Source organism: Serinus canaria, chromosome Z, assembly GCF_022539315.1.
Source record: "Serinus canaria isolate serCan28SL12 chromosome Z, serCan2020, whole genome shotgun sequence".
Taxonomy (NCBI): domain Eukaryota; kingdom Metazoa; phylum Chordata; class Aves; order Passeriformes; family Fringillidae; genus Serinus; species Serinus canaria.
In genome coordinates this window covers 29,643,338-29,656,836 of record NC_066343.1, presented here as the reverse complement: position 1 = coordinate 29,656,836, position 13,499 = coordinate 29,643,338, and the positions used below count along the sequence as shown (strand labels likewise).

The window sequence follows — 13,499 nt, the reverse complement described above, 5'->3', positions numbered from 1 at the left end:
TTTTCAGGGTTTTTGCCTATTTTTTAAATGTTTTAAATGTGATTTCCATTGTGATGGAAACACATGGTAAAGTTGGCCTTAGAACTGGCTCTCCCTGAGGACCTCCCTCTTGTAGGTTAAGCCTGGCTGGTTGCTAAGCCCCATACAGTTTATTGCTTGCTTTCCCCCACCCCTGCCCCTCCCAGCCTTGTGGGATGGGCAGAAAATCAAAACGGTAAAAGTGCAAAAAAAGGTGTGTCAAGGTAAAGACAGTTCAATAGATGAAGAAATACCTGTGCACATAAGCAAAACAGAATTTGGGATTCATTCACCACTACCTGCAGGTGTTTTACTGTCTCCAGGAAAGAAGGGATTGATCACTTATAACAGATACTTGGGAAGACAAATGCCATAACTCCAATGTCCTTTCTTTCTTCTTCCTCTCCTTTTCCTGAGGAGCACAATGCCACATGTTGTGGGATAGCCCTTCAATCTTCTGAGATCAGCTGTCCTGGCTGCGTCCCCTCCCAGTTTCTTGCTGATCCCCAGTGTGGTCAGCCATGGTGCAGTGTGAGAAACGAGCCTGATGCTGCACAATCATTGCTCAGCATTAGCTGAAAACAGGGATGTGCTGTCAGCGCTGTTGTGTCACAAATCTGAAACAGCACCACATGAGCTACTGTGAAGGAAGTTAACTCTGTCCCCACCAAAGGCAGTACAGATCAATGTTTCAGGACATGTCCTCAGTCTGATAATTGCTCTTCAGAGCAACATTCACACTTCTTTTGTACAGCTGTGTTAGAGTCTTCCATACCATTCCAATAAATACCTTTATTCTTTTAGTTGAAGCTTGCCCCTTATGACAGTGTGATGAAACAGTGTTAGTGTCTCCAGTTTGAGTGGCTGGAAATTCAGGTATCAGACTAGTTGGCATGGCATGTCTTTAGGAAACCCATACTGCTTTTTATTCAACTTGTATCTTTAATCTCTTCTTGTTTTGCATTGTGCTTCAGGATGTCATTCTTTCAAATGTTTATATTACAGCGATGACCTTATTGCATCTTTTACTATCTGATTTTTTTTTAAATGAAGAATTTTTTACAATTTTTCACTTAGAGGCTACTGTTGCTGTTTCAGCAGATTTGTAAAAGATTTTTGTATTTGTAATTTAACAGGTGCATCAGTGTAAAATAATTTTAAGTTTCAAAACTAGGTATTGGTGTGACTCTGAAAGGCACTCTGATCTATTCTCATGGCCTAAAAGGCCTTTGCCATATAGCCTTCTGACAGGGTAGCCCACCTAGCTGACCAGGGGAAGCCAGTTCATGTAATCTTTTTGGATTTCAGTAGAACTTTCCATACTGGCTCTCACACTGTCCTTCCTTATGGACAAAACATCCAGGACACACCTGGATGAACGCATAATGTGATGTGTGAGGAACTAATTCATGGGTTGGGTTACAGTGAATGGGTGACATCAGACTGATGACCTGTCACTGGTGGGTTCCACCCTCAGCCCTGTGCTCCTCAACAGCTTCATAAATGAACTGGGCACAGGTTTCAAAGGTATATTAAGTTCCACATGATACGTCCTTGAGGACAGACAGACCTCAACAAATTGGAGGGCTGGGCAAACACCAGGCATATGAAGTTCAAAAAGGGAAAGTGCCAGATTCTGCACCTGGGGTGGGGCAGCCCTGAGGGTATGGACAGACTGGGGAACAAGAGACTGGAGGAAAATGACCTGAGGATCCTGGTCTGTGGCAAGTTGAACATGAGCCAGCAGTGCCCTGGCAGCCAGGAGAGCCACCTGTGTCCTGGGGTGCATCAGGCACAGAATCACAGCCGGGCAAGGGAGTGGATTGTCCTGCTCTACTCTGCACTGGGGCAGCCTAACCTCCAGTGCTGGGGGCAGTTTTGGGTACCGCAGTATAAGAAAGATATTGAGCTGTTAGAGAGCATCCAAAGGGGGGCAACAAAGATGGTGAAGGGCCTTGAAGTGAAGCTAGATGAGGAGTTGCTGAGGTCACTTGGTCTGTTCAGCCTGGAAGAGACTGAGGGGAGACCTCATTGCAATCTACAACTTCTTCATAAAGGGAAATGGAGGGGCAGACACTGATCTCTTGACTCACAGCCGCTCAAGTCTGTGTCTGTAGAATCAGTCACTTTACATTGTTTTGTTTTCTATACACTGAATAAGTTTTGTTAAATATCAGGGAAGTGAAAATTCTGTAAGAGAATTCTAACTTTCTGTTAGATTTTATTTAACTGTTCAGTAATACAGTGCTGCACTCTGATTAAAAACTCCACATAACACTGGTGGTGTGGAGTAGGTGAATGAAGAATTACTTTCCATTGTCTCCTGCTGTACAAAGAACAGGGGGTGTTGAGTGGAACTTGCACGATCTCATTCAAAAGTCCTAAATAGGCACCATGTAATAGGCCCTTTTGCCCATCGATGTTCTGTACTAAAAATGTGTATGAACTCACAGTGTCAGACAAATTGATTCAGCCATTTAACAGAGGCTGCTAAATGCAAACATATCATCTGCTGCATTTGACTGAATCATAGAAAGTAGCTGGAGAGAATTTTGAAAAGTTTGACTGGGTGTTTAAATGTTTTCCCAGAAATATAAAAAAGTATACTTCTGACCACCATTTTAAAAAATGTGTAAGTGAACCGTGGTTGTCGTTACGTACAGAAACAAGGCATAGTTCCAACATAAAATTTTAAAAACTCTCTTTATGACTCAGTTATAATTATACTGCAGTCTTACTGTGGGCAACAGCTGTGAAGCTGAACACTGGTGGAGTCAGCAGGTTTGGGATGATCATAATGGTTGGCAGTTTTACTTGCAATTTGAAAAGTATTTCTGCATAAGTGATAGAAAAAGTACTTACACACAAAGTTTTCCAGGGAACCTAAGAGCTAGCTATTCATATGTTAAATGTGAGCAGCAGTTTGACTGCTGAAGTTTTAGTGGAAGTCACAGTTTACATATCAACTACTTCCACGTGTGTAAGAGGAATGTTCACTTTTGTTGTAATAAAAGTCATCAAACCACTGTTACATACAGCTTTGTTGAAGTGTTTTTAATATATTGCCTATGTTATGTGAGTAAATTTTATAAAGCTTTATAGTACTGGTATTTTCAGCTGAAAGGAGAGAGCCTTCCAAAAAAAAGAGGTGGGGTGGGAGAATGTTTTCCTGTTGCAAGCTTGTAGATCAGTGATTAGCATTAGAAGATATGTCAGCTCTTAGAGCTGATTATTTGATGAGAAAGTACCAGCTACATGTTGGTACTAGCATGACTTCTTGTGTATAACTGCTTTCCTGTAGCCTAATGTTTATACTGCTGGTCCATAAACACATCTTGAAAGTAAGAGCAACAAATCTATCACTGTAAAGAACTTCAGAATACTTTCTTAAATTTTCCAGTGATGACAAGGCGGACCATACAAGTGGAGCTGGGGAAGCTAGTAGACCTGCAGAGATGCTTACACAGAGAAGAAAACGTATCTCCACCATGCCAAATCTTGTCAAACCCAGAGCCGGACCATCGTCTGCTCAGCGTTCTGCACCAAAACCACAGAGGCGAACATCACAAGCTTCTGATGGCAGTGCTTCACTTCAGAAGGGTTCCTCTCCATCAGAAAATGTTGAAAGCTCTGTAAAGTCTCCTATGCTTCCTGAGAAAAAAACACCTGTGCCACAAGTGCCACAGTTTTCACCATTAAAAAAGTCTGTGAACAAAGAGCAAACTGTTGGTGTAACTGCTCAGAAAAATGATAGCTTGCAGAAGAATATACCCTCTCCTCTCAAGGAGAGACCAGCACAGGAAAGATCACGAACACAGGAGGAAAAGGTACCTGTGAAACCTCCTGAGAAAGTCAAACGAGTATGTTCTGACCGCGAAAGGATCCTCAAAGCTCGGAAATTAAGAGAAATGCTTAAAGAAGAGCTGAAGAAAGAGCGGATGGTAAGGCCTCCATGTTGAGCAGTGCTTATCTATGAAGGGCAAGATGTTTGATTCACCCTGCATATGTTATCTCTTTTCAGTAGTGTCTTCTGACGATTGTGCGCTGCTCACTGCTGGTCGTCTGTCTACCTCATAATTCTCTATGTGTTTATTCTGTTTATAGCAGTAGCAGTGCTTTGTTTCTTAATAATACAGATTGTACAAGGAATTGCATAAGTTTTTCTTTGATAAGACCACAAGTCATCTTGGCATGACACCTGGTTTTATTTTGTAGTCAACATTCCAATTTTGAACATTTCTCAATACAGCAGGGAGGTGTGCTGCAAGAAGCTTAGATTTGGGATGTTTTTTAGGATATTTTTTCAAGCTGATCATTGTCAGAGTCCTGTAATTTTGAATAACTTTAAACTTATTTTTGCCAGGTATGGAATGCTTGTGAAAGGGTAAGAGACTTAAGGGTCTGTAATGCCCTCACTGAGAAAGTGACACTTGAATCTTGTTTTGGTTCTTGGTAGTGGGGGGGGTGTGTGTGTCTGTCTGTGTGTGAACAACAAAATTCCATTAATGGGGTACTTCATAAATAAACAGAAGTAATAATAATTTGTGAAATATAAAACATTTTCTCCGTGAATCTAAGTGTTTATTGTTTTCTTTTGTTTCATTTTGTTATGTATGGAAGAAGTTGAAATACAGGCCTCCAGTAATTGAAGGACGTTCTCCTCCAGATCGTTCTAAAATGACCATGAGAGACTTAATATACTATCTGCCAGAAAACAACCCTATGAAGTAAGTATGACTTTTTGTCTCTCTCCTTAGGTTAAATTACTTTTCGACCTCTATAATACTTAAATATGGAGTATTAGCACAGATACAGTGTTGTTGCAGTGGTAACAAAGCTTCTAGAATAGATTCTAGTTTTCACATCAGCTTAATTCTAGTACAGAAGTGAGAATGGAGCTTAGTGTACTTGTTGAAATACACAAACATGAATCTGTCCCTAGTGTTGATTTATCTCTGCAGAAATACAGACTAGTAGAATTTTTTTTTTCCAACTCCCTGCTATGAAATTTGCAGTTGTGGCTTTTAGGGAAAATGGCCCACCAGACCCAGTGGACTTAGGAAATTAAGCATTTCTCCTTCTAGGTGCTGAAGTGCAAAATACCCTGCAAGACCTTGGTGGTATTTGCATTACACATGGATGAATGGAGTTTCTGCTGCTCCACTGACGTGTTTTCACTAATGCAGCTGGCTGCACAGATTGCCATAGACAGAGCAGAGCAGGGCCTTTTTCCTGCAGCTACGAAAAGCAATCACATGAATAGAAGTTCAGTTACCCAGTTACTGACCTTTCACTAGTAGATGAGTTTTCTGGTATCATCTATTATCACTTTCTTCTTAATGTTTGTGTGCTTGTGTGTTTTATTTATCACTTCCCTTATTTTTTCTTTTGCACTGAATAGTCCCCAAAGAGGTAAAAAGCAAGATGCTCTCATGTTACTTATATTCATACAATGGATTTCTGCTTGAAATATCATTTTTTTCCTTGCTTGTTAAAAAAAGGGCAAAATTTACTAAGCAGTGGTGGTTGTGTAGTTCAATTTAAAAAAAAGCTTTGTGTTTCTTTGTCGATTATGCACTAAAAGCCAGTTTCATGGAAGAAAGCAGAAATATATCTGTACAAACAATCATCTCTAGCTTTTTATGACATTCTAGGTCTTCATTGGTAGAAGAAAGGAGAACAGAAAGAAGTTCTGCACTGAGTCAAACGAAAGAGTAAGTCTTGATGGTGAAGTATAGCTGGAAATTTTTCTGGTGTAAAAAAGCTGCATTTCTGTGATAATACTAAAAGTGGAGGTATATTTTTTTACTGTTCAAATATCACAGTCTAATTTATAAAAATTGCAATTTTGGCTGGTATGGTGGTTAAAGAACGTTTTGCTTTCAAAGTTAAGTTTTGCATATTTCCATTTTACAGTAGAATAAAAAGCAGGTTTCAAAGTTCATATATTGACTGATTTCTTGATGTGTTGCATTGCTGGGTGGTTCATCAAATTGTTGAATGTCTGTTGAATGAGCTGCAATTCAAAACACTGAACAGTATTTTTGTGTGCTGTCTTAAAAATTGTAGACAGGAAGAGAAAAGTACTCCTGATCATGAAGAAGAGGAGGAGGAGGAGGAAGAAGAGAATGAGGAAGAGAGTCAGGATGGCCCACTTCTCGTTCCTCGTGTAAAAGTAGCAGAAGATGGTTCAATCATTCTGGATGAAGAAAGGTGACAAATTCTCTGCCTGACTCATGGACAGTACTGCATTGCAGCTCAGTTTGTAAATACAGGACTACTTTGGACAGGGATGAGTATGAGTGTATTTATGTATGAGAGTTGAGCTACACTGAGTTCGGAAACAGTGCAAGGATGTGGCAAAATACAAACACCAGTAGTCTGCATCTCTGTAGTGGCATACTTCATGAGAAATGTTTTTGGCACAGGAGGTAGACAGCAAGATGACATATTTTATTACTGTGAATGAACACTGAAGATTTGGCAAACTTCCAGATGTCTTCTGTTTGGCTGACATTTTTGCTTCTCATAGTTAACATGTATCTGCTTACTGTTATTTGGGTATCAGTATGATTTGCTCCAGCTTTGCATCTTGCCTGTTGCTGCTTTATTCTCCTGTCAGTGTTTTCAGTAACTTTGCTTAGAATATGGTGTTTAAAAAGTAGATTATAAAATTTCAGAGTTCCCCAAAGATTTTAACATGAAATTTATGCCAAGGTAAAAAAATTTGAAAGTATTGTAAAAGGATATTGAGAGGCTGTCATGGTTTTACAAAATAGATTTCTCAAATGTTAAAAATCCGTTTTTTTTTTTTAAGTACTTAATTATTTCTGTCTGTATTATATCATATAAAATGGAGAAAGCAAATTTACTTACAGAGGTGAATTAGGGTAGTGTTTTCTTGTTGCATTCTCCCATTAAAATACGTGTTAGTGTAATTATTAAAATTAATTGCGCACTAGACATGCTTTCTTGTGGAAAAAAATTTGAATAGCTGTCTTATAAACATCTACTATATGTTTTCTTGGCAAAATTTTGAGGTGAGACTTCTTGTGTGTTTTTTTCCCAGCTTAACTGTAGAAGTTCTAAGAACAAAAGGTCCATGTGTTGTTGAAGAAAATGATCCCATCTTTGAGCGTGGCTCTACAACTACATATTCTAGCTTCAGGAAAAGTTTTTACACAAAGCCATGGTCAAATAAAGGTGAATATATTTTTGGTTTCAACCTTTGAGTTCGCAGAAAAGTTATAGTTTTCACCTGTGCTTTATACTTGACAGTTTTCATTCCCAGTGGAGTAAATGGATCTACTTACATGTCATCTCATGTAGTCTCAACCCCCCACACTCTTACAACAGGCAGAGCTGTGGTATTTGCTGTGAAAATTGGCATTTTAAAAAATCCACTGCCTTTTAATGTGCAGGCTGCCTGTGCTTTTTTTCTGCCATGGATGTTTAGATGCTGAGAAAATGCTAGTCTGCTTTACCAAGAGCATAATTTTGGGTTCTGGTTTACAGATATTTGAGTTCTGTGTGGTGCTTAAGTAGGTTCCTCCAGCATGGGCAGGAATAGATTGTTTAAGGTATTTCTGTGTGGACTGATTTCAGTGCAAGTGGACAGCTGAGTTCTTATGAGTGAGTAGGCTGGGTTCTTCATTGCTCCTGCTGTAAATTGACTATTATCTCTAAGTTTACAACACTGTGCAAGACTTTTTACAATTAGAAATTACTTTTTACCACTATAGATGGAAAAATTATCTTCAGAATTCACTGTGGTCTCTTTGGAATACACTCTTTTCCTGTTCATAATGGAGATGGTAGATTTACATGAAGTTTTTCTGATTTCTGTTTGTGCTTATGTCTGTAATAAAAATGGACATGGACAATTTGGGGTTGGTTAGCATTGATTTACTAGCTTTAGAAAGCACACTTCTGCAGTTTTATAATAGTTTAGACAATTCTTTCTGCTGATGGTTCATTCAGCAAATGTTATTTGAGGGACCTAGGTAAAATAACAAACATGTTCCATACATACTCACCTGGACTTGCAGCTACAGTTACCTCAAAGTTACTGAACTTATGAAAAAAGTTTGCAGGTTGTTTTTTTTCTGATAGCAAGAAGGATGGTTTAGTAAATATTTAAGTGTGTGTTTTTCTTTTGTCTTACAGAAACAGACATGTTCTTTTTAGCTATCAGTATGGTAGGAACAGACTTCTCCTTGATTGGGCGGCTGTTTCCTCACAGAGCCAGGGCAGAAATTAAGGTAAAAATTAAAGCCCTCAATAAAGAAATTAAACATCTGGTTTTACTTTTCTTTTTCTTATTTGCATTCCTGTGCTTCCTCTACTAGTGTTGATAATTTTGGTGTGAATTTTCTCTACAGTAGTGCTTGTTTTCTGATACCTGTTTCACGAGGTTGTAAGTATCTGAAACATTAAAATGCTGGTTGAGTTTCAGTGAATGTACGTAGTAAATGTAGCATCCTTAAACACACTTTGTTTTAGTTAAAGAATCCTGATAAGCCTAAATGGCTGTTTGGTGAGGGTCTTCTGTGTTATTTTTTTTGTTGTACACAGCTGGGAAGGACTTTGGTATTTCAAACCTTGCTCAGATTAAAAGTCAGGAAAAGGTGTAGAAAATAATGAAAAACATATTGCTGGTAATAAGCTTCGGTAACAGATTTTATATTTAAAAATTAGTTACAAACTTGTGTTCTGTGGATGTGCATGTGAATTTCAACAACTGTATTTGGTTTGTTGCACTGAAAGCTTAGCTTGAGCTGCCATTTTGTGCAACATATTGTTGCATTTCTTGCTTATTGATAAACACAATTGTGCATTTGGTTTTAGAACAAGTTCAAACGTGAGGAAAAAGCTAATGGATGGAGAATAGATAAAGCTTTCAGTAAGTAAATATTCCTTACCCTACAATGAGTCATTAAATGGTAGCCATCTATTTTGATGGTATTTTCTGTGCTTTGCCTTGTTTGAATTACTTAGAAGAAAGTTTTTGCTCATAGATTAATCCAGAAGCTGTGGAATCTTAGGTTTTCATAACGAGCATAGTTCACAACAACGATCTTTAGGTTTGTTTTCTATCTTTTCTGGATGTCTGCTAAATGAGATTAATATAAACTTTCTCTGTATATTCAGCTGAAGATAATTCTTTTTATTCATGGGAATTTCTAGTACATTTATTTATTGTAAACTGCTTTGAGACTCCTTAAAGACTTACTTTGTTAGTTGAATGAGGTACATATGTCCTACAGCAATATGTTCATACATTATTTGGTACTATGGTATAGTTTATGTATTTGTCAGTCCTTAAATTTTTTGAACTACTTAGTTTTATAACTTGTTTTTTAAAGCCAAACTACCATATTCCAGTCACCCTTATATCACCTTCAGGGCCTGCTCAAGTGATATAGAAAATACTTTCAAGAACTCTCTGTTTAAATCTATATGACCTTTGCTTTTTGATCTTATGTCATAAAAAGATGAAACTTGAAAAAATAATCAACTTTGAAATCTGTTCTATTTCTTTGCTTTAATCTGATAGAAGAAAAACGACCCTTTGATTTTGAATTCTTTGCCCAGCTGCTTGAGAAGGTCTTAGCAGATGAGGGAAAGAGGAAGCAAAAGACTGTTAAAAGCCAGAAGCCAAAAGAAAAAAAGTCTCCAAGGCCACAGAAGAAGTCAAAAGGTATTTTAAAAGAGTGCTTGAGATGGCATTAAAGAGCAATGGCCAGTAATGTGTTGCTAGCAGAGGAGAAATCATGTAGGGCATCACCTTTTGCTTCCCTCTTGTAGACAGGACAAGAAGATCTTACCTTCATAGTGGAACATTTTCAGATGTAGTTTACTGATGTACAGCATGGTAATAATTAGTGATACCATGGTGAAAATGATGCTGTTCCACAATCTGAAGTGCTGATATTCTAATTTACCAGTTGGTACCTATCTCCATGAGTTTCTAATGAATTCACTTCTAGAATTTTTTTGGGCCAAAATCATATATTTGGTAAACTCATCTGAGTTGAAAGTTTTCTTCCATTTAAAAGCCTCTTCTTTTAAGGTTTCTGTTTCTCCTTTGATAGTAGTTTAACTTCCTGAGTCTCAGCAGTATGATTATTTTCAGAAAATTATGTAAAAGGTGTTTTATCTTACTGATCTGTTCAAAATAAAGATTACATTTAGTTACCATTGATCCACACTGTTTTACTACCTCAGTACCTGGGAAAGGACCTTTGACAGATGTGCTTTAATTAAAAGCAGCTATACTGATACAGTTTCATACATTTCATGCTAATTTTGTGGCAGTGTTCTCTTCTTTGTTCCACAAGGACCTATCTTTTTGTAAGTGGTATTGTGAGACAAACAAGTGAACATCTTTTTAAAGAGGATGCTAGCTAGGAATAAAGATCTCTGAAAATTAAAGTAGTTGCTGCTTTTTTATACTCTTGGTTTTGGATGTTATTAAGTAAAATATCTCATTAGCACTTAAAACCATGTAGAGAAATCTTGTTTCTACACTTCAGTGGTAGATTAAAGGTATGTCATGCATAAAACAATGAGTATGCTTTTCTGCTTCTCTTGCATTTTGGAGTTCTTAATAACAGAGAAATTAGTTCATTTAAGATGAGTAACAAGGAAAGGAAAAGTTCTTGGTGGTTTAACAGAGGATCAAGACAAAATGTCCTTAAAATAGGGGGTTTAACTCATTAAACCCAGAAAAAAAACTTGTTAATTATTAACTAGATAAAATTTCAATTAGCTGAATAAAATGTCTTGCTTATGTAAGCTAGAATGATCAACTGTTACACATTCTTGATGAAAAATTGCTTTTGAATGGCATTCATTACATGAATGTTACCATTTATGTAATGTTAGCATTCTGTAACCTTCATCACCTATTTCTGCAGACATACAAAAATTCTTTATAGGAGTCGCAATGTCTTTTTCTCCCTGAATCCAAATGTGACTGTATAAACTGCAAAAAAGCACGGGAACAAAAACATTTACTAAATTGGCTTTACATCCCATATTGACCTTCCTCTGGTGAAGTTTTGTCCCATGTACGGAATGTGTTTTGTATTAAATGCTGATGCTTTTCTGGCAAGTCAATGACTGATGTTCCCCAGTCCAGCTCATACACCTGGCAGTGTATTGGCAGTGATGCATGAGTACACAAATGTTTTTAGTAGAAATGCCTTTGCTGTTTGTGGCTCCTAGTACTCCACCAGTCTATTGACCAAGAACTATATTGTCTCAATAGCAAAAGCTGCCAGCACAGAAGCTGCTAATGATCCAGATGAACTTCAGGAAGCTGGAATTTCTGATGCAGAAACAGAAGCAGATGGTGTGACAGCTGAGAAAGAAAATGAGGAATCTTTGGGCATTTCTGAACAAGCAGAAGAAGAGGTTGCATTAGAGCCAGCATTAGCAAAAAAGAAGAGAAAGAGGAAGAGAAAAGATGACCTTGAAGAGGAAGTGGAGAATATTCCAGGAGAAGTGCCTATTCCTTCAACAACTGCTGAAGAAGGAAAGTCCTCTAATAAAAGTAAGAGAAAAGAATGCTCACTTTGAAATGTTCAAATAGAAATTTAATAGAAAGTCATTGCAAACTTTAAAGTCAGAATTTGGTCTTTCATTTATGTTGCTGATCTGCCTTGTAGGAGGTTGTGGAAAGATGTGTTTTAAAATCAGCTTTCCTTATAAATCCAAACATACTTTGCTTTAGATAAGAATATTTCTCTAAAATCTTAATACTTCTACCTTTCGGCTGGAATTTTAGTCTTATATTAACTCGTCTTCACTGTAGCTAGGATTTGATTACTGGAATTCCAAAATGTTTCCCAGAATGTCCAAACTGATTTAATTCTTATTAATTATCAGGGAAAAAAGTGATACATGATGCAAGCAGTGATGGTGATACTACCTGTGGAGAAGAAGTGGTTTGTGCTACTGAAGGAAAGCAAAATGAGATTGCTGTTACAGAGGAAGAGAGATCAGAGTCCTGTTCACCATTGAATAAGCAAATGGAGAGAGAAGGTGGTGTCAGTTTATGCAGGTAATGTTTATAATGGAAAGCTTCAGCAAAAGAAAAAAACAGCTTAAAGTTTTAATATTGGTTTTATTTATTCATAATTACTACCATTTAACTTCCAGAGAATGTGCAGGTTTCTGAAAACTGTCCTGGGGTTCAATAAGCTGTTTATGATTTATATACTCAAAATATTATCTGCCCTAATGGGCTGCCCTTGCAAAATTAATGTACCTAATTACTAAAGTAATTTCCAAGAGTAATTTTATTTTTTTAAGAATGTTTAGGAAGACCATTGTTAATCCTAACTTCTAATATTTCTCTTGAAGCACAGGTTGGTAATGTTGCTAAGTTGAGTTACTATATGCTTGGAATTTTTATCTGTGATAAAATTATTCTTCTGGAAAAGGAATGGTGCTTAGATTTTATTTATGCAGAATTTGGTTAATATCCAAGCTTTTGGGTTCAGTTTTGGGCATACTTTTACTAAAAAGAAAATGAATGCTTGTTTATTAAACTCTTTACGTGTGAAAGCGGTAAATTGAAAAATTCTTTATGATACTGTGAATGCTGCTTCAGAATTTTTTGTGTTAATTTGTTGTATTTACCTGCATTGTAATTGTTTGTTATTTTATACATATTCCCAGAAACTTCCATTTTCTTTCGTAGTTCATTAGAAGTGTATGAAGAGACAGTTGTTTGCCTTTGGATTCAACCTAGACTGTTACAAAAGATCAGAGGAAAAAAACATTGGCATGCAGTTGTTTATGTTGAAGTTTATTTTCTTAAACAATATGTCTAGAATAATCAGATGACATTTATACATCATCTTATAACTGCAGTGCAAAAGTACAAAAGTTGTTTTAAAGCTCATCGTCTGCAAATATTATTAAAATTTCATGAGATTATCTGAAAAATAGGTAGTTATTTAGTGTTAAAATTGCATTGTTTTTCTGTGCATTTTCCTCTGTAAGCAGAAACACCTTTTCTTCTACAAGTACACTAATGTTCCTATGTACTTTTATTTATTTCAGCCTTGAAGAAAGCAGTGATGTTTTACTAGAATCAGAACCTGATAAATTGAGAACCAGAGATATTAGAGATGGTGCATCACAGGAAAGCCAGATTCCAGAGTTACCAGTTTCAAATATTAGAAGAAAGGAAGCAGAATGTATAGAAACTACAGAATCAAAGGTATTAGCATTTTTTTATGTAGTTCATCTCAAGATATTGACCTTGGTAATTAAAAGTGGTTTGTAAATCAAAGCCATTTTGGATTGTTTTTTGATGTTTTCACCATCAAGTGGAAAACAATCAATAGGCCTAAGAAAATCATCAAAATTTAAATACTGTCATTTCTTGTGGGCTTAATGGGCTGTCCATTAACCTAAATGTATTCAGAGAGTATACTGTGCGTGTCTGACTTACCTCATAGACAATT

At 36.8% G+C, this 13,499-nt stretch overlaps 1 protein-coding gene across 2 annotated transcripts in view; it reads left to right on the top strand.

The window, feature by feature from the left end:
- BDP1 (B double prime 1, subunit of RNA polymerase III transcription initiation factor IIIB) overlaps window positions 1-13,499 on the top strand; it is a 53,029-nt gene that overhangs the window by 1,144 nt on the left and 38,386 nt on the right. For both annotated transcript variants that reach the window (XM_030237013.2, XM_030237012.2), the window contains exons 2-12: window positions 3,419-3,959; window positions 4,639-4,745; window positions 5,673-5,732; window positions 6,088-6,231; window positions 7,088-7,221; window positions 8,185-8,279; window positions 8,866-8,920; window positions 9,575-9,718; window positions 11,291-11,575; window positions 11,911-12,085; window positions 13,093-13,252. In XM_030237013.2, the coding sequence (XP_030092873.1) occupies window positions 3,419-3,959; window positions 4,639-4,745; window positions 5,673-5,732; window positions 6,088-6,231; window positions 7,088-7,221; window positions 8,185-8,279; window positions 8,866-8,920; window positions 9,575-9,718; window positions 11,291-11,575; window positions 11,911-12,085; window positions 13,093-13,252 (1,900 nt within the window). The remainder of the gene's footprint in view (window positions 1-3,418; window positions 3,960-4,638; window positions 4,746-5,672; window positions 5,733-6,087; window positions 6,232-7,087; window positions 7,222-8,184; window positions 8,280-8,865; window positions 8,921-9,574; window positions 9,719-11,290; window positions 11,576-11,910; window positions 12,086-13,092; window positions 13,253-13,499) is intronic.